Raw genomic sequence first — 19,368 nt, forward strand, 5'->3', positions numbered from 1 at the left:
GTTATGAAAACTTAGGACACTAAAGAGATCTTTCTCCTGAATCTGAAAAACACCAAAAGAATAATGCTCAGGGTCCCTGCTCATCTGTGTGAATGTGCCTTAGGCATGCTGCAAGGAGGCATGATGACTGCAGATGTGGCCAGGGCAATAATTTGCAATGTCCATACTGTGAGACGCCTAAGACACCGCTACAGGGAGACAGGACGGACAGCTGATTGTCCTCGCAGTGGCAGACCACGTGTAACAACACCTACACAGGATCGGTACATCCGAACATCACGCCTGTGGGAAAGGTACAGGATGACGACAACAACTGCCCGAGTTACACCAGGAACGCACCATCCCTCCAGTGCTCAGACTGTCCTCAATAGGCTGAGAGGCTGGACTTAGTGCTTGTAGGCCTGTTGTAAGGCAGGTCCTCACCAGACATCATATGGGCACAAAACCACCATCGCTGGACCAGACAGGACTGGCAAAAAGTGCTCTTAGGCGAGTTGCGGTTTTGTCTCACCAGGGGTGATGGTCGGATTTGCTTTTTATCATCGAAGGAATGAGCATTACACCGAGGCCTGTACTCTGGCGCGTGATCGAGGTGGAGGGTCGGTCTGGGGCGGTGTCACAGCATCATCGAACTGAGCATGTCATTGCACGAAATCTCAACGCTGTGCGTTACAGGGAAGACATCCTCCCTCATGTGGTACCCTTCCTGCTGGCTCATCCTGACATGACCCTCCAGCATGATGCCATACTGCTCATTCTGTGTGATTTCCTGTAAGACAGGAATGTCAGTGTTCTGCCATGGCCAGCGAAGAGCCCGGATCTCAATCTCATTGAGCACATCTGGGACCTGTTGGATCGGAGGGTGAGGGCTAGGGCCATTCCCACCAGAAATGTCCGGGAACTTGCAGGTGCCTTGGTGGAAGAGTGGGGTAACATCTCACAGCAAGAACTGGCAAATCTGGCGCAGTCCGTGAGCTGCACTGCCGTACTTAATGCAGCTGGTGGCCACACCAGGTACTGACTTACCTTTGATTTGAGGTTTTTTGGGGGGGGTTTCTGTACAGCACTTTGAGATATCAGCTGATGTAAGAAGGGCTAAATAAATACATTTGATTTGATTGCATGGGCCACATCATTTGAATGAAGATTTTACATTACCATGGAAATGATTGCATCACATTACCAGGCAGCTGTTTACCAACAGTTTACCAGTCAAATTGCCAGGGTTAGAGGTAAGGCTGGACAATATGGCCAAAAAAATCTTTTTTCATATTTATGGGTGAATTTACGACATCTTGATTTTGTTTTCTCTAAGCTTTGTTGTAAAATGTAAAGGTCAATTACACTGCATTTCTAACAGTCAGCAATAATCTAATGAATTAAGGCTTGTGAAGTTTTAGCCTACCTAGGCTAAATGTCTTCCACAACCATAATACCCACTAATGGGGTGGGTGATATGGAAAAAATATATTTATGACTGGTGGTATTAAAATAATACATTGTAATAATGAAAGTTCTGAGTAGGTCATGACTCTAGGGTGGCACCACGTAAATTTAAGTGATTTTTCAATGGGGCTTTCTCCACTTATACCACATGTCAAACTCATTCCACAGAGGGCCGAATGTCTGCACGGTTTCGCTCCTCCCTTGTACTTGATTGCTGAATTAAGGTCACTAATTAGTAAAGAACTGCCCTCACCTGGTTATCTTAACCTGCAGACACTAGGCCCTCCTTAGTATGTGTTTGACACCCCTGATTTTATACTGTTTTATCCAACCCCACCCAATTTTTGTTGTTGTTGATGTTTCTAAAGTAAATGTACACTGTAAAATTGAGCACACAGCCATGCAATCTCCATAGACAAACACTGGCAATAGAATGGCCTGTACTGAAGAGCTCAGTGCCTTTCAATGTGGCACTGTCATAGGATGCCACCTTTCCAGCAAGTGAGTTTGTCAATTTCTGCCCTGCTAGAGCTTCCCCAGTCAACTGTAAGTGCTGTTATTGTGAAGTTGAGACGTCTAGGAGCAACAACGACTCAGCCGTGAAGTGGAAGGCCACAAGCTCACAGAACAGGATCGATGAGCGCGTAGCGCTTCAATCATTTGTTCTTGGTTGCGACCCTCACTACTGAGTTCCAAACATCCTCTGGATGCAAAGTACGACCAAGAACTGTTCATCTGGAGCTTCATGAAATGGGTTTCCATTGTTGAGCAGCCGCACAAAAGTTTCAGATCACAATATGCAATGCCAAGCATTGGCTGGAGTGGCGTGAAGCTCACCGCCATTGGACTGGAGCAGTGCAAACACGTTCTCTGGAGTGTTGAATCACGCTCACCATCTGGCAGTCCGACGTACGAATCTGGATTTGGTGGATGCTAGAAGAACGCTATCTGCCCAAAAGCATACGGTCAATTTTTGGTGGAGGAGGAATAATGGTCTGGGGCTGTTTTTTGTGGTTCAGGCTAGGTCCCTTAGTTCGAGTTAAAGGGAATCTTAACGCTACAGCCTACAATGACATTCTAGGAGATTCTTTGCTTCCAACTTTGGCAACAGCAATGTTCCAATATCTAGTGGAAAGCCTTCCCTGAAGAGTGGAGGCTGTCATGGCAACTCCTTATTAATGCCAATGATTTTGGAATGAGATGTTCGAGCAGGTTTCCGAATACTTTTGGTCATGTGTATTACGAGTAAGAAATAACGTGGTGTATATTGTGACTTGAGTCTTTAAACAAATTAACTTAGACAAATGTTCAACTGCCACTAAGTGCGGGAGTTTACCTTGGTAATGCAACTTGTCATGTTTGCGTTGAGTCTGACTAATAGAAGTGTTGTCTTCTTCCTAGCAGTTGAAACTCAAACATCAAAACAACCTAGCTTGTGAACCAAACAGTCTCACTTCATCGGGCCGATGACTTTCGGGTTACACTTTGACTAGCGTCATAACATGTCATTTATTTTTTTACCTTTTTAACTGGGCAAGTCAGTTAAGAACTAATTCCTATTTACAATGACGGCCAAACCTGGACGACGCAGGGCCAATTGTGCGCCGCCCTATTGGACTCCCAATCACGGCCGGTTGTGTTTGAGCCTGGATTCGAACCAGGTACTATAGTCATGCCTCTCGCACTGAGATGCAGTGCCTTAGACCGCTGCACCACTGGTCCTAACTCTCCTGACCCATATTTACACCTGTTGTGATTGAGATTATATATATACACTGCTCAAAAAAATAAAGGGAACACTTAAACAACACAATGTAACTCCAAGTCAATCACACTTCTGTGAAATCAAACTGTCCACTTAGGAAGCAACACTGATTGACAATACATTTCACATGCTGTTGTGCAAATGGAATAGACAAAAGGTGGAAATTATAGGCAATTAGCAAGACACCCCCAATAAAGGAGTGGTTCTGCAGGTGGTGACCACAGACCACTTCTCAGTTCCTATGCTTCCTGGCTGATGTTTTGGTCACTTTTGAATGCTGGCGGTGCTTTCACTCTAGTGGTAGCATGAGACGGAGTCTACAACCCACACAAGTGGCTCAGGTAGTGCAGCTCATCCAGGATGGCACATCAATGCGAGCTGTGGCAAGAAGGTTTGCTGTGTCTGTCAGCGTAGTGTCCAGAGCATGGAGGCGCTACCAGGAGACAGGCCAGTACATCAGGAGACGTGGAGGAGGCCGTAGGAGGGCAACAACCCAGCAGCAGGACCGCTACCTCCGCCTTTGTGCAAGGAGGAGCACTGCCAGAGCCCTGCAAAATGACCTCCAGCAGGCCACAAATGTGCATGTGTCTGCTCAAACGGTCAGAAACAGACTCCATGAGGGTGGTATGAGGGCCCGACGTCCACAGGTGGGGGTTGTGCTTACAGCCCAACACCGTGCAGGACGTTTGGCATTTGCCAGAGAACACCAAGATTGGCAAATTCGCCACTGGCGCCCTGTGCTCTTCACAGATGAAAGCAGGTTCACACGCACATGTGACAGACGTGACAGAGTCTGGAGACGCCGTGGAGAACGTTCTGCTGCCTGCAACATCCTCCAGCATGACCGGTTTGGCGGTGGGTCAGTCATGGTGTGGGGTGGCATTTCTTTGGGGGGCCGCACAGCCCTCCATGTGCTCGCCAGAGGTAGCCTGACTGCCATTAGGTACCGAGATGAGATCCTCAGACACCTTGTGAGACCATATGCTGGTGCGGTTGGCCCTGGGTTCCTCCTAATGCAAGACAATGCTAGACCTCATGTGGCTGGAGTGTGTCAGCAGTTCCTGCAAGAGGAAGGCATTGATGCTATGGACTGGCCTGCCCGTTCCCCAGACCTGAATCCAATTGAGCACATCTGGGACATCATGTCTCGCTCCATCCACCAACGCCACGTTGCACCACAGACTGTCCAGGAGTTGGCGGATGCTTTAGTCCAGGTCTGGGAGGAGATCCCTCAGGAGACCATCCGCCACCTCATCAGGAGCATGCCCAGGCGTTGTAGGGAGGTCATACAGGCACGTGGAGGCCACACACACTACTGAGCCTCATTTTGACTTGTTTTAAGGACATTACATCAAAGTTGGATCAGCCTGTAGTGTGGTTTTCCACTTTAATTTTGAGTGTGACTCCAAATCCAGACCTCCATGGGTTGATAAATTTGATTTCCATTGATAATTTTTGTGTGATTTTGTTGTCAGCACATTCAACTATGTAAAGAAAAAAGTATTTAATAAGAATATTTCATTCATTCAGATCTAGGATGTGTTATTTTAGTGTTCCCTTTATTTTTTTGAGCAGTGTATATATATCAATGGAAACAGGATGCACCTGAGCTCAATTTCGAGTCTTTTATAGCAAGGAGTCTGAATACTTACAGTAACATTCAAGTTTAGACACCTACTCATTCAAGGTTTCTTTATTTTTACTATTTTCTACATTGTAGAATAATAGTGAAGACATCAAAAATATAAAATAACACATGGAATCATTTAGTAACAAAGTGTGAAACAAATCTAAATATATTTTAAATAATAGATTCTTCAAAGTAGCAATCCTTTTCCTTGATAGCTTTGCATTCTCTCAACCATCTTCACCTGGAATGCTTTTCCAACAGCCTTGAAGGAGTTGCCACAGATGCTGAGCACCTGTTGGCTTTTTTTTGTTCATTCTGCGATCTAATTCATCCCAAACCATCTCAATTGGGTTGAGGTAGGGTGATTGTGGCGGCCAGGTCATTGATGCAGCTCTCCATCACTCTCCTTGGTCAAATAGCCCTTACACAGCCTGGAGGTGTGTTGGGTCATTGTCCTGTGGATAAACAAATGATAGTCCCACTAAGCCCAAACCAGATGGGATGGTGTATTGCTGCAGAATGCTGTGGTAGCCATGGTGGTTAATTGTTCCTTCAAATCTAAATAAATCACAGATAGTGTCACCAGCAAAGCACCCCCCCCCCCCGCACTACCTCCATGCTTCACGGTGGGAACCACTCATGCGGATATCATCCGTTCACCTACTCTGCATCTCACAAAGACACTGGTCTGAGTCCAAATTTGAAATTTTATTCCAACCACAAAGGGACAGATTTCCACTGGTCTAATGTCTGTTGTGTATGTTTCAGCTTATTGGCATCCTTAAGTAGTGTTTTTTGCAGCAGCAGCAATTTAACCATGAAGGCCTGATTTCATGCAGTCTCTGAACAGTTGTTGAGATGTCTGTTACTTGAACTCTGAAGCATTTATTTAGGCTGCAATTTGAGGCTGGCAACTCTAATGAACTTATCCTCTGTAGCAGAGGTAACTCTGGGTCTTCCTTTCCTGTGGCGGTCCTCATCAGAGCCAGTTTCATCGTAGTGCTTGATGGTTTTTGCGATTGCACTTGAGACTTTAAAAGTTCTTAATTTTCCTTGTTGACTGACCATGTCTTAAAGTAATGATGGTCTGTCATTTCTCTTTGCTTATTTGAGCTGTTCTTGCCATAATATGGACTTTGTCTTTTACCAAGTAGTGCTATCTGTTTACCACCCCTACCTGGTCACGACACAACTGATTGGCTCAATGCATTAAGGAGGAAAGAAATTCCACATTCTCTTTTTGACAAGGCTCACCTGTTAATTAAAATGCATTCCAGGTGACTACTTTTAAATTATTTTGGTTAACACTTTTTTGGGGTTACTACATGATTCAGTATGTGTTACTTTATAGTTTTTATGTCTTCACTATTATTCTCCAATGGAGAAAATAGTCAAAATAAAGAAATCCTTGAATGAGTAGGTGTCCAAACTGGTACTGTATGTAAATGTGTTTGTTTTATTTAATTTGCAAACATTTCTAAACCTGTTTTTGCTTTGTTATTGTATGTAGATTGAGGTACCTTTTTTAAATACATTTTAGAATAATGCTGTAATGTGGAGAAAGTCAAGGGGTCTGAATATTTTTTGAATGCACTGTACATTACCTTATCAGAGGGTCCTTGTCCTGCTCCTGCAATCTGCTCCTTCATTCATCAGCAACAGAGCATTGTGGTAGATGCATGTTGGGTGTGTGTCATGATGAGCAACTAGATGCTGTGCGTGACACATTTTATGAAATTGCTTATTCCAGTTACTAATAAGCACGAACCCATTATGAAAATGACTAAACTGTTAAATCCCCTTGGATTGATGAAGAATTGAAAAGTACTGCAAATTAAGAAATGTTACTAAGCTAAATAAACTATACTATGAAATAAAAATGATTTAAAGAATGATAGTAAAAAGCTTTGGAGCACCTTAAATGACATCATTCATTGAATCCAGGTGGCTCATTTATCACAAAACCCACTGATATTGCCAACTACTTTAAAGACGTTTTCATTGGCACGAAATGCAAATTTAGGGATGACATGCCAGCAACATACTTGGCTGTGGTGTTAGCGTTTATCTGACCAAATTATGAAAGACGATTGTACTTATGAATTCTGTGAGGTGAAAAAATTGTCTTTCAACAATGAAAAGCCACCGGGGTCTGGCAATCTAGATGGAAAATTACTGAGGATAATAGCTAATGATATTGCCATACCTATTTGCCACATCTTCAATCTAAGCCTACTAGAAAGTGTGTGACCTCAGACCCGGAGGGAAGCTAAAGTCATTCCACTACCCAAGAATAGTAAAGCCCCCTTAACTGGCTCAAATAGCCAACCAATATGCCTGATACCAACCCTTATTAAACTTCTAGAAATAATTGTCTTTGACTAGATACAATGCTATTTCATAGTAAACAAATTGACAACAGACTTTCCGCACTCATAGGGAAGGACACTCAACAAGCATGGCACTTACACAAATGACTGATTGGCTAAGAGAAATTGATGATAAACAGATTGTGGGGGCTGTCTTGTTAGACTTCAGTGCAGCTTTTGACATTTTCGATCATAGTCTGCTGCTGAAAAACGTGTTATGGCATTACACCATCTACAGAGAGGGTGTTCTTTAATGGAAGGCTCTCAAACATAATCCAGGTAGAAGCAGGAATTCCCCAGGGTAGCTGTTTAGGCCCCTTGCTTTTTACAATCTTTACTAACGACATGCCACTGGCTTGGAGTAAGGCCAGTGTGTGTGTATGTATGCGGATGACTCAACACTATACACATCAGCTACTACAGTGACTGAAATGATTGCAACACTTAAGAGCTGCAGTTTAGTTTCGGGAATGGGTAGCAAGCAATAAATTGGTCCTAAATATTTACAAAAGCATTGTGACAAATAATTCACTAAACCTCAACTACATCTCGTAATGAATGATGTGGAAATTGAGCAAGTTGAGATGACTAAACTGCATGGAGTAACCATAGATTGTAAACTGTCATGGTCAAAACATATTGATACAACAGTAGCTAAGAAGGGAGAAGTCTGTCCATAATAAAGCACTGCTCTGCCTTAACACTATCAACAAGGCAGGTCCTACAGGCCCTTGTTTTGTCTCACCTGGACTGCTGTTCAGTCATGTCGTCAGGTGCCACAAAGAGGGACTTGGGAAAATTGCAGTTGGTTCAGAACAGGGTAGCATGGCTGGCCATTGAAAGTACACGGAGCGCTAACATTAATGACATGCATGTCAAATCTAACATGGCTTAAAGTGGAAGATAGATTTGACTTCTTCATTACTTGTTTTTGTAAGGGGTGTTGACAAGCTGAATATACCGAGATGTTTGTTTAAACTACTAGCGCACAGCTCGGACACCCATGCATACCCCACAAGACATGCCACCGGAGGTCTCTTCACAATCCCCAAGTCCAGAACAGACAATGGGAGGTGCACAGTACTACATAGAGCCATGACTACATGGAACTCTATTCCACATCAGGTAACTGAAGTCACAACAGGTCTAACTAAATGTATTGACAGGTTTTGACAGCGTCATAATGTGTTTTGACACTGGGTGTCAAGTAGTGTTACCAACTTTTGTTTAAAGTAAATAAGATTAACTTTTATGCCTGTGCTTCAAAAAATTCATATTTTACTCTGCTCTTCAAGTGCGCACAACCCCCAGCCAGGCAGTGTTGTAGCTCAGGTGGGATAGGCGATTTTATATAATTAATAGATTTTTGGCTTTGTGCTTTTAATTTACCAGCTATGAAACAAAACGGCAGAAATACTTTGAAAACAGCTACTGCAGCAATTATTTTACTATAAATATGATCATACTGGACTTTTTTTATTCACAAATATGAGTGTTATGCTCGCACTCTGGTGCCCTGACCACCCGCCAATGTGGCTGGTGAAATGGACCTCTTACCAGCCAAAATGTACTTGCGGGTGTTCATTTCGGGCCCTGAATGATCATGCAGTTTAATCATCTTCTTGATATGCCACACCTGTCAGGTGGATGGGTTATTGTGGCAAAGGAGAATTGCTCACAAATGGGATGTAAACCAATTTGAGAAGTAAGCTTTTTGTGTGTATGGAACATTTCTGGGATCTTCCTATTTCAGCTTATTAAATATGGGACCTACACTTTTTAAATATTTTTGTTACATGTAGAATAAGCCAAGACTCCGTTGAGTCTACTTTTTAGTCCCGGCCTGTGCTTAATCTATGTCCGTGCAGCTGGCCCGTAATGATGCACCATTATGTTTAGGAGATGAAATTAAACAGAATTGATGGTCACAAAAGCATTTTTATAGCTGCAAGAATGCAATTAGCTACTCAAAATGGCAATCCTGCATACTTGTGTTTTTATAATTTTGGGGCTGCACACGTCTGCGTACTTTTGTGACGCAACTACACAGGATTGCCATTTTGCATATCTTATTGTAGTTCTTCCTTTGCCTACTGCAAAGGGTATAACTTAGGCTTTAGCCCTAAGGCTGTACTGAAAATGTTATTGTAATTTTTATATATCACTGTCCTCCAGCACATCAACGCCAAGAAACAAACCATTGGGAACTCCTGCAAGGCCTGCGGCTACAGGGGCATGCTGGACACACGACACAAGCTCTGCACGTTCATCCTCAGGAATCCACCAGGTGCGCCAGACCAGGAACAAACGGTTTATGCATGCTCTGGGAATGCCTGAGAAAAGCAGGGAATTGTAAAGTATGTGTTCAAATGTAGCTGGACAGAAGCCTTTTATTTCTTTCAGGAAAACTGCTTTGTCAAACATGCATTCCGAGCATGGACATTCTGGAAATTCCATTCATTTAATATGCTACTGTTGTCTTGCAAAGTCAGGAAATTTCTGAATATACTGTACAGGTTTGTTCAGTCTGAGGTTGTTCAATGTGGCCTTGGTTTAAAGAGAACCCCAGACACACTAGCCTTCATTTTAATGCACACGTGAACACAGCCATTCTTTTATGTTGCTAGACACAAGCAACATAAAGGCATTATTTGAGTCACGTTAAGTGGTGTATTAAGGGTGTCAATGTGCAGGGTGAATTTACATGAGTCATTGTCAAAGATGAGCTGCAGTGAGCATTGGAGTATTCTGAGGGCAGCATCTGCTGTGTCATCTGCTCTCCCAGTGGTTTTTAACACTGCCAGAAATCATTGAAGGCTCCCTGGGTGTATTGAATTTACTACACTAAAAAAACACTGCTTCTCCTGCTGGGTAAATGTCTGAGAAACACAAGGATTGGAGGACAGATTGTAATAATAGCTTCTATCCTGACTGCCGTCATCTCGCTGTCTGCAAACAGAGGACACCGGGTCTGCCAAGAAGAAGGAGAAGAAGAGCAAGAAGAAAGACAAGGAGAACAGCTCCAGTGATGGCGAAGCCGCGAACCACAATGACATAGACGCCCCCGATGTTGTGGTGAGTACAAGCACTTCATCTCCCAGTGCCAGCCAGACCTCGGTCAAATACGTTGTTGTAAACTTCAGGTGCGCTCGATTTTAGCTTGACTGGCGTGAAGGTTGCGCTTGACAGACCTTGACCTGGAGACTTGTCTTGCAAGGCCTAGTTGCCTAACCGTTGACATTGTCGTGGCTTTACTTTCATTAATCTGATGACTATTTATTTAATCCACCATGTTTAATTGTTACCCGATTTAAATGAATCATGTCACAATTAACTCATTAGGATTTGGGGCACCATGGAAGAAGTAGTTTTAAAGAGTTAAACATCTCCAGAATTAAACTCTTAAGGTCTTTACCTATTACATACATTTACCTAAGGGGTGGGAGAGGGTATGGTTATTGTCAGACATTGCCAGGCTGATTTGACCCATTGTGATCCTTACAGGACAGTCATGACAACATTATGGCACATGATTGTATTCCCATCCCTCTGCCTTTGTTCACTCTCCTTCACAGATCTGATATAACTGGATAGGTGAAAGCAATATAGCACGATCTAGGTAGAGCTGTTTATTACACTTAACCAATTGTCTCGGAGCCATGACGGGGAGTGAACGAGAGTAGATGGGAGGGGATGAAACCCAACCCCAGTCTCCATTCTATCCCATTGGTCTTGTTTCTCTGTAGCATACAGCCTCATTGGAATAGTTTCCACTGTGTAACACTGATCCGTCTTATTTTCAATAGCGCTGTATAACTCAAATCTAATGGATATGCTCTAGGACCGAGACGACGATGACGAGGACTGGGCAGAGGAGACGACTGAGGAGGCCCAGCAGCGCAGGATGGAGGAGATCAGCACGCACGCTAAGAACCTGACCCTCAGCGAGGACCTGGAGAAGCCCTTGGAGGAGAGGGTCAACCTCTTCTACAACTTTGTCAAGGTCAGACTCCTGACCCTGTCTAGGAATGACCCTTTTTCTGTTTTGCCATAACACACTTGCTTATTGCTCAGTTACGTGTGAAGATTCGAGCCCTGCGCAGAAACAACCCGCACCTCCCTAGTTCAGGCTTCATAGAGATTCCGTTTAAAGGTCACAGTGGTTACAATTGGCTCATTCACCCCCCCCCCCCTCTCCCCTGTAACCATTTCCCAGGTCGTTACTGTAAATACATGTGTTCTCAGTCAACTTACCTGGTAAGATAAGGGGTAAAAAAAAAAAAGTGACCTTAGGGTTGTCACCTCAATTCTCTAAACTAAAGCCTATTTTGCCTGGGTCCTGTTGCCTTGCTTATTGCTCGCTTGCATAAATTAATTAAATAATTCATAGATGTAGCTAAATGGGTTTGCTAGACTCCACAAGGAAATGAACACGCACTAAGCAGAGCTCAAATGCAGTGTGGTATGTAATTATGTTGCTGCTGCCTTTTGAGCAGGTCTCTTCGTTTAAAATTACACACTGTCACCATATTTATTCATTATGGCCATCGAAATGCTAGCTATTAAAATCAGATCAAATAACAGGATTAGAAATCCAAGGTTTAAAAACAAAGTCGACAAGTTTTAAAAGAAGTCCGCAAGCTAGGTCCCTGCAATTTCTCATTGAAGATCTAGGTAACTTTTCTGGTCTCTGGATGAAAACCTAATTATAATTATATTACGTATTGGATAAAAAAAATATATAAAAAACTTTTACATTACCCTGCTGTTGACCTATAAAGTGGGCTGATGGTGAAGTAGACATACTTGGTATTCCTATCACAAAATATATAGATGAGCTCTCCACAATGAATTTCAATAGAAAACTAGTAAAAATGGACTAGATCCTGCAAACATGGAGAGGTTAATACCTGTCTCTTTATGGAAAAATGTATCTGATTTAACTCCTTAGTCATATCAGTTTACTCATAATGGGTCTGCGGTCAAACGGCCACCCCCTCATCACTGTCAAACGCTCCCTAAAACACTTCAGCGAGCAGGCCTTTCTAATCGATCTGGCCCGGGTATTCTGGAAGGATATTGACCTCATCCCGTCAGTAGAGGATGCCTGGTTATTCTTTAAAAGTGCCTTCCTCACCATCTTAAATAAGCATGCCCCATTCAATTTTTTTTAACCAGGAACACATATAGCCCTTGCTCCTCTCCAGACCTGACTGCCCTTGACCAGCACAAAAACATCCATCCGTTCTGCATTCGCATCGAACAGCCCCCGTGATATGCAACTTTTCAGGGAAGTTAGGAACAAATATACGCTGGCAGTTAGGAAAGCTTTTTCAAACAGAAATTTGCATCCTGTAGCACAAACTCCAAAAAGTTCTGGGACACTAAAGTCCATGGAGAATAAGAGCACCTCCTCCCAGCTGCCCACTGCACTGATGCTAGGAAACACTGTCACCACCGATAAATCTACAATTATCGAGAATTTCAATAAGCATTTTTCTACGGCTGGCCATGCTTTCCATCTGGCTACCCCTACCCCGATCAACAGCCCTGCACCAGCTGGGCTAGACAATCTGGACCCTCTTTCTAAAATGATCTGCCGAAATTGTTGCAACCCCTATTACTAGCCTGTTCAACCTCTTTCGTATCGTCTGAGATTCCCATAGATTGGAAAGCTTCCGCAGTCATCCCCCTCTTAAAAGGGGAAGACACTCTAGACCCAAGCTGTTACAGACCGAAATCTATTCTACCCTGCCTTTCTGTCTTCAAAAGCCAAGTTAACCTCTCTGGGCTAGCGTCCCACATGGCCAACATCCAGTGACAATGCAGAGCGCCAAATTCAAATAAATTACTATAAATATTTAACTTTCATGAAATCACACATGCAATACACCAAATTAAAGCTACACTTGTTGTGAATCCAGCCAACGTGTCAGATTTCAAAAAGGCTTTACGACGAAAGCACACCAAACGATTATGTTAGGTCAGTACATAGCCACAGAAAAACACAGCCATTTTTTCAGCCAAAGAAAGGAGTCACAAAAAGCATAAATAGAGAAAATGAATTACTAACCTTTGATCTTCATCAGATGACAGTCATAGAACTTCATGTTACACAATACATGTATGTTTTGTTCGATAAAGTTCATATTTATATCCAAAAATCTCAGTTTACATTGGCGCGTTACGTTCAGTAATGTTTTGCTTCCAAAACATCTGCTGATTTTGCAGAGAGCCACATCAATTTACAGAAATACTCATTATAAATGTTGATGAAAATACATGTGTTATGCATGGAACTTTAGATAAACTTCTCCTTAATGCAACCGCTGTGTCAGATTTCAAAAAAGCTTTACCGAAAAAGCACACCTTGCAATAATCTGAGTACATCGCTCAGCCCAATCAACCCAAAGAGATATCCGCCATGTTGGAGTCAACAGAAGTCAGAAATAGCATTATAAATATTCACTTACCTTTGATGATCTACATCAGAATGCACTCCCAGGAATCCCAGTTCCACAATAAATGTTTGATTTGTTCGATAATGTCCATCATTTATGTCCAAACACCTCCTTTTGTTCGTGCGTTTAGTACACAATCCAAACTGACGACGCGCTGGCAGGTCCAGGCGAAAGTTCAGACAAAGTCATATTACAGTCCATAGAAACATGTCAAACTAAGTATAGAATCAATCTTTAGGATGTTTTTATCATAAATTTTCAATAATCTTCCAGCCGGAGAATTCCTTTGTCTTCAGAAATGCGATGAAACGCAAGCTACCTCTCATGTGAATGCGTGTGACCAGCTCGTGGCCAGCTCGTGGCACTCTGCCAGACCTCTGACTCAAATCCCCTCTCATTCCCTCCTCCTTTATAGTAGAAGCATCAAACAAGGTTCTATAGTGAATCCAAGATGGCGTAGCAGTCAGATGTCCTTTGTCCTCGTCCTGTCCCGTGTATATATTTTTTATATATTTTTCTTCGCATTTCTTTTTATATATATATTTTTTCTTCTTAAAAACTCAACTTCAAAACACTCTCCTGCAACCTACCTCACCAAATGTGGTGCGGATCTGCTTTTTTTCTCCTCAAAGTTATTATTCACCTCGTATCCGAAATCTACAACAGAAGCTAGCCAGTAGTTAGCCAGCTCACAAGCTAACGTGAGTAGTTCAGCTAACCACAGCTAGCGCTTATCAGCTATCCTTTAGCTCGGAAAACTATTGCCAGTTTTGTACAACGCGACTCAGACCAGAGCATACCAGAACTATTTTCTCTCCATATCCCCGGATTTTTACCGCAATCTCTGGACATTTACACCTGGATCTTGCAGCTAACTAGCTGCTATCCGAGTGACTATTGGCTAACATCAATTCCGGAGCAAACACCAATTATCCCGGAGCTAGCCAGCTGAAGAGTTCCATCAGCCACTCCTGGGCTACAATCACCTATCCGGACCCGTTTTACTGCCGATGCGGAGCCCCACCGGGCCTTCACGACTGGGATACCGACGTTATCTGCCCGAGGGAGTTATTCATCTAGCCAGAAGTTAGCCAGCTCACAAGCTAACGTGAGTAGTTCAGCTAACCACAGCTAGCGCTTATCAGCTATCCTTTAGCTCGGAAAACTATTGCCAGTTTTGTACAACGCGACTCAGACCAGAGCATACCAGACCTATTTTCTCTCCATATCCCCGGATTTTTACCGCAATCTCTGGACATTTACACCTGGATCTTGCAGCTAACTAGCTGCTATCCGAGTGACTATTGGCTAACATCAATTCCGGAGCAAACACCAATTATCCCGGAGCTAGCCAGCTGAAGAGTTCCATCAGCCACTCCTGGGCTACAATCACCTATCCGGACCCGTTTTACTGCCGATGCGGAGCCCCACCGGGCCTTCACGACTGGGATACCGACGTTATCTGCCCGAGGGAGTTATTCAACTGGCCCCTCCATCGCGACGTAACCTGAACGCCCATATGCTAACTGCGGCCCGCTAATCGTTAGCTGTCTTGAGCATATCGGCTGCTATCTGAACAGGTCTATCGAACAATCTTACGCCGCGGGCTAGCTTAGTGGAGGCCTCACTGCTCCATCTACGGCTGCCCCCTGGACACTATGATCACTTGGCTACATAGCTGATGCTTGCTTGACTGTCCATTAATTCACGGTACTCCATTCCGTTTATTTGTGTTTTATCTGTCGGCTCTGTGCTTTAACTCAGGATCTGTGTGTAGTTAATCCGACCCTCTCTGCCTAGCCGTCGCCATTTTTACCTGCTGCTGCTGTGTTAACTGACTAGCTGCTGTTATCTCACCTGTTGTTTTAGCTAGCTCTCCCAATCAAGACCTGCAATCACTTTATGCCTTATTGTATGTCTCCCTCAAATATCAATATGCCTTGCATACTGTTGTTCAGGCTAGCTATCATTGTTTTGGTTTGCAATGGACCCCGTAGTTCCACTCTCCGTACCTCTGATACCCCCTTCGTCCCACCCCCCACACATGCGGTGACCTCACCCATTGAGACCAGCATGTCCAGAGATACAACCTCTCTTATCATCACCCAGTGCCTGGGCTTGCCTCCGCTGTACCCACGCCCCACCATACCCCTGTCTGCACATTATGCCCAGAATCTATTCTACCACGCCCATAAATCTGCTCCTTTTATTCTTTGTCCCCAACGCTCTAGGCGACCAGTTTTGATAGCCTTTAGCCGCACCCTCATCCTACTACTCCTCTGTTCCTCGGGTGATGTGGAGGTAAACCCAGGCCCTGCATGTCCCCAGTCACCCTCATTTGTTGACTTCTGTGATCGAAAAAGCCTTGGCCTCATGCATGTCAACATCAGAAGCCTCCTCCCTAAGTTTGCCTTACTCACCGCTTTAGCACACTCTGCCAACCCTGATGTCCTTGCCGTGTCCGAATCCTGGCTTAGGAAGGCCACCAAAAATTCTGAGATTTCCATACCCAACTATAACACTTTCCGTCAAGATAGAACTGCCAAAGGGGGAGGAGTTGCAATCTACTGCAGAGATAGCCTGCAAAGTTCTGTCATACTTTCCAGGTCCATGCCCAAACAGTTCGAACTTCTAATTTTAAAAATTAATCTCTCCAGAAATAAGTCTCTCACTGTTGCCGCCTGCTACCGACCCCCCTCAGCTCCCAGCTGTGCCCTGGACACCATCTGTGAATTGATCGCTCCCCATCTAGCTTCAGAGTTTGTTCTGTTAGGTGACCTAAACTGGGATATGCTTAACACCCCGGCAGTCCTACAATCCAAGCTTGATGCCCTCAATCTCACACAAATCATCAAGGAACCCACCAGGTACAACCCTAAATCCGTAAACATGGGCACCCTAATAGACATTATCCTGACCAACCTGCCCTCCAAATACACCTCTGCTGTCTTCAATCAAGATCTCAGTGATCACTGCCTCATTGCCTGTATCCGCCACGGGTCCGCGGTCAAACGACCACCCCTCATCACTGTCAAACGCTCCCTAAAACACTTCTGCGAGCAGGCCTTTCTAATCGACCTGGCCCGGGTTCCCTGGAAGGATATTGACCTCATCCCGTCAGTTGAGGATGCCTGGTCATTCTTTAAATGTTACTTCCTCACCATATTAGACAAGCATGCTCCGTTCAAAAAATGCAGAACCAAGAACAGATATAGCCCCTGGTTCACTCCAGACCTGACTGCCCTCGACCAGCACAAAAACATCCTGTGGCGAACTGCAATAGCATCGAAGAGCCCCCGCGATATGCAACTGTTCAGGGAAGTCAGGAACCAATACACGCAGTCAGTCAGGAAAGCAAAGGCCAGCTTTTTCAAGCAGAAATTTGCATCCTGTAGCTCTAACTCCAAAAAGTTCTGGGATACTGTAAAGTCCATGGAGAACAAGAGCACCTCCTCCCAGCTGCCCACTGCACTGAGGCTAGGTAACACGGTCACCACCGATAAATCCGTGATAATCGAAGACTTCAACAAGCATTTCTCAATGGCTGGCCATGCCTTCCTCCTGGCGACTCCAACCTTGGCCAACAGCCCCGCCCCCTCCGCTGCTACTCGCCCAAGCCTCCCCAGCTTCTCCTTTACCCAAATCCAGATAGCAGATGTTCTGAAAGAGCTGGAAAACCTGGACCCATACAAATCAGCTGGGCTTGACAATCTGGACCCCCTATTTCTGAAACTGTCTGCCGCCATTGTCGCACCCCCTATCACCAGCCTGTTCAACCTCTCCTTCGTATCATCTGAGATCCCCAAGGATTGGAAAGCTGCCGCGGTCATCCCCCTCTTCAAAGGGGGAGACACCCTGGACCCAAACTGTTACAGACCTATATCCATCCTGCCCTGCCTATCTAAGGTCTTCGAAAGCCAAGTCAACAAACAGATCACTGACCATCTCGAATCCCACCGTACCTTCTCCGCTGTGCAATCCGGTTTCCGAGCCGGTCACGGGTGCACCTCAGCCACGCTCAAGGTACTAAACGATATCATAACCGCCATCGATAAAAGACATTACTGTGCAGCCGTCTTCATCGACCTGGCCAAGGCTTTCGACTCTGTCAATCACCATATTCTTATCGGCAGACTCAGTAGCCTCGGTTTTTCTAATGACTGCCTTGCCTGGTTCACCAACTACTTTGCAGACAGAGTTCAGTGTGTCAAATCGGAGGGCATGTTGTCCGGTCCTCTGGCAGTCTCTATGGGGGTACCACAGGGTTCAATTCTCGGGCCGACTCTTTTCTCTGTATACATCAATGATGTTGCTCTTGCTGCGGGCGATTCCCTGATCCACCTCTACGCAGACGGCACCATTCTATATACTTCCGGCCCTTCCTTGGACACTGTACTATCTAACCTCCAAACGAGCTTCAATGCCATACAACACTCCTTCCGTGGCCTCCAACTGCTCTTAAACGCTAGTAAAACCAAATGCATGCTTTTCAACCGTTCGCTGCCTGCACCCGCACGCCCGACTAGCATCACCACCCTGGACGGTTCCGACCTAGAATATGTGGACATCTATAAGTACCTAGGTGTCTGGCTAGACTGCAAACTCTCCTTCCAGACTCATATCAAACATCTCCAATCCAAAATCAAAGCAAGAATCGGCTTTCTATTCCGCAACAAAGCCTCCTTCACTCACGCCGCCAAACTTACCCTAGTAAAACTGACTATCCTACCGATCCTCGACTTCGGCGATGTCATCTACAAAATAGCTTCCAATACTCTACTCAGCAAACTGGATGCAGTTTATCACAGTGCCATTCGTTTTGTTACTAAAGCACCTTATACGACCCACCACTGCGACCTGTATGCCCTAGTCGGCTGGCCCTCGCTACATGTTCGTCGTCAGACCCACTGGCTCCAGGTCATCTACAAGGCTATGCTAGGTAAAGTGCCGCCTTATCTCAGTTCACTGGTCACGATGGCTACACCCACCTGCAACACGCGCTCCAGCAGGTGTATCTCACTGATCATCCCTAAAGCCAAAACCTCATTTGGACGCCTTTCCTTCCAGTTCTCTGCTGCCTGCGACTGGAACGAATTGCAAAAATCTCTGAAGTTGGAGACTTTTATCTCCCTCAACAACTTTAAAAATCTGCTATCCGAGCAGCTAACCGATCGCTGCAGCTGTACATAGTCCATCTGTAAACTACCCACCCAATTTACCTACCTCACCCCCCATACTGCTTTTATTTATTTACTTTTCTGCTCTTTTGCACACCAGTATCTCTTCTTGCACATGATCATCTGATGATTTATCACTCCAGTGTTAATCTGCTAAATTGTAATTATTCGATTTATTGCCTACCTCATGCCTTTTGCACACATTGTATATAGATTCTCTTTTTTTTCTACCATGTTATTGACTTGTTTATTGTTTACTCCATGTGTAACTCTGTGTTGTCTGTTCACACTGCTATGCTTTATCTTGGCCAGTTCGCAGTTGCAAATGAGAACTTGTTCTCAACTAGCCTACCTGGTTAAATAAAGGTGAAATAAAAAAAAATAAAAAAAAATAGACTGTTGACATCTAGTGGAAGCCTTAGGAAGTGCAACATGACCCCATTTCCACTGTATATTGGATAGGCAAAGAGTTGAAACACTACAAACCTCAGATTTCCCACTTCCTGGTTGGATTTTTTCT

At 44.4% G+C, this 19,368-nt stretch overlaps 1 protein-coding gene across 3 annotated transcripts in view; it reads left to right on the top strand.

Moving 5' to 3' along the window:
• Window positions 1–19,368, top strand: part of LOC139583167 (eukaryotic translation initiation factor 5-like) — a 34,332-nt gene that overhangs the window by 4,003 nt on the left and 10,961 nt on the right. For all 3 annotated transcript variants that reach the window (XM_071413971.1, XM_071413970.1, XM_071413972.1), the window contains exons 6-8: window positions 9,386–9,497; window positions 10,170–10,285; window positions 11,052–11,213. In XM_071413971.1, coding sequence (XP_071270072.1) covers window positions 9,386–9,497; window positions 10,170–10,285; window positions 11,052–11,213 — 390 coding nt within the window. The remainder of the gene's footprint in view (window positions 1–9,385; window positions 9,498–10,169; window positions 10,286–11,051; window positions 11,214–19,368) is intronic.

This window comes from Salvelinus alpinus, chromosome 8 (assembly GCF_045679555.1).
Source record: "Salvelinus alpinus chromosome 8, SLU_Salpinus.1, whole genome shotgun sequence".
Taxonomy (NCBI): Eukaryota; Metazoa; Chordata; class Actinopteri; order Salmoniformes; family Salmonidae; genus Salvelinus; species Salvelinus alpinus.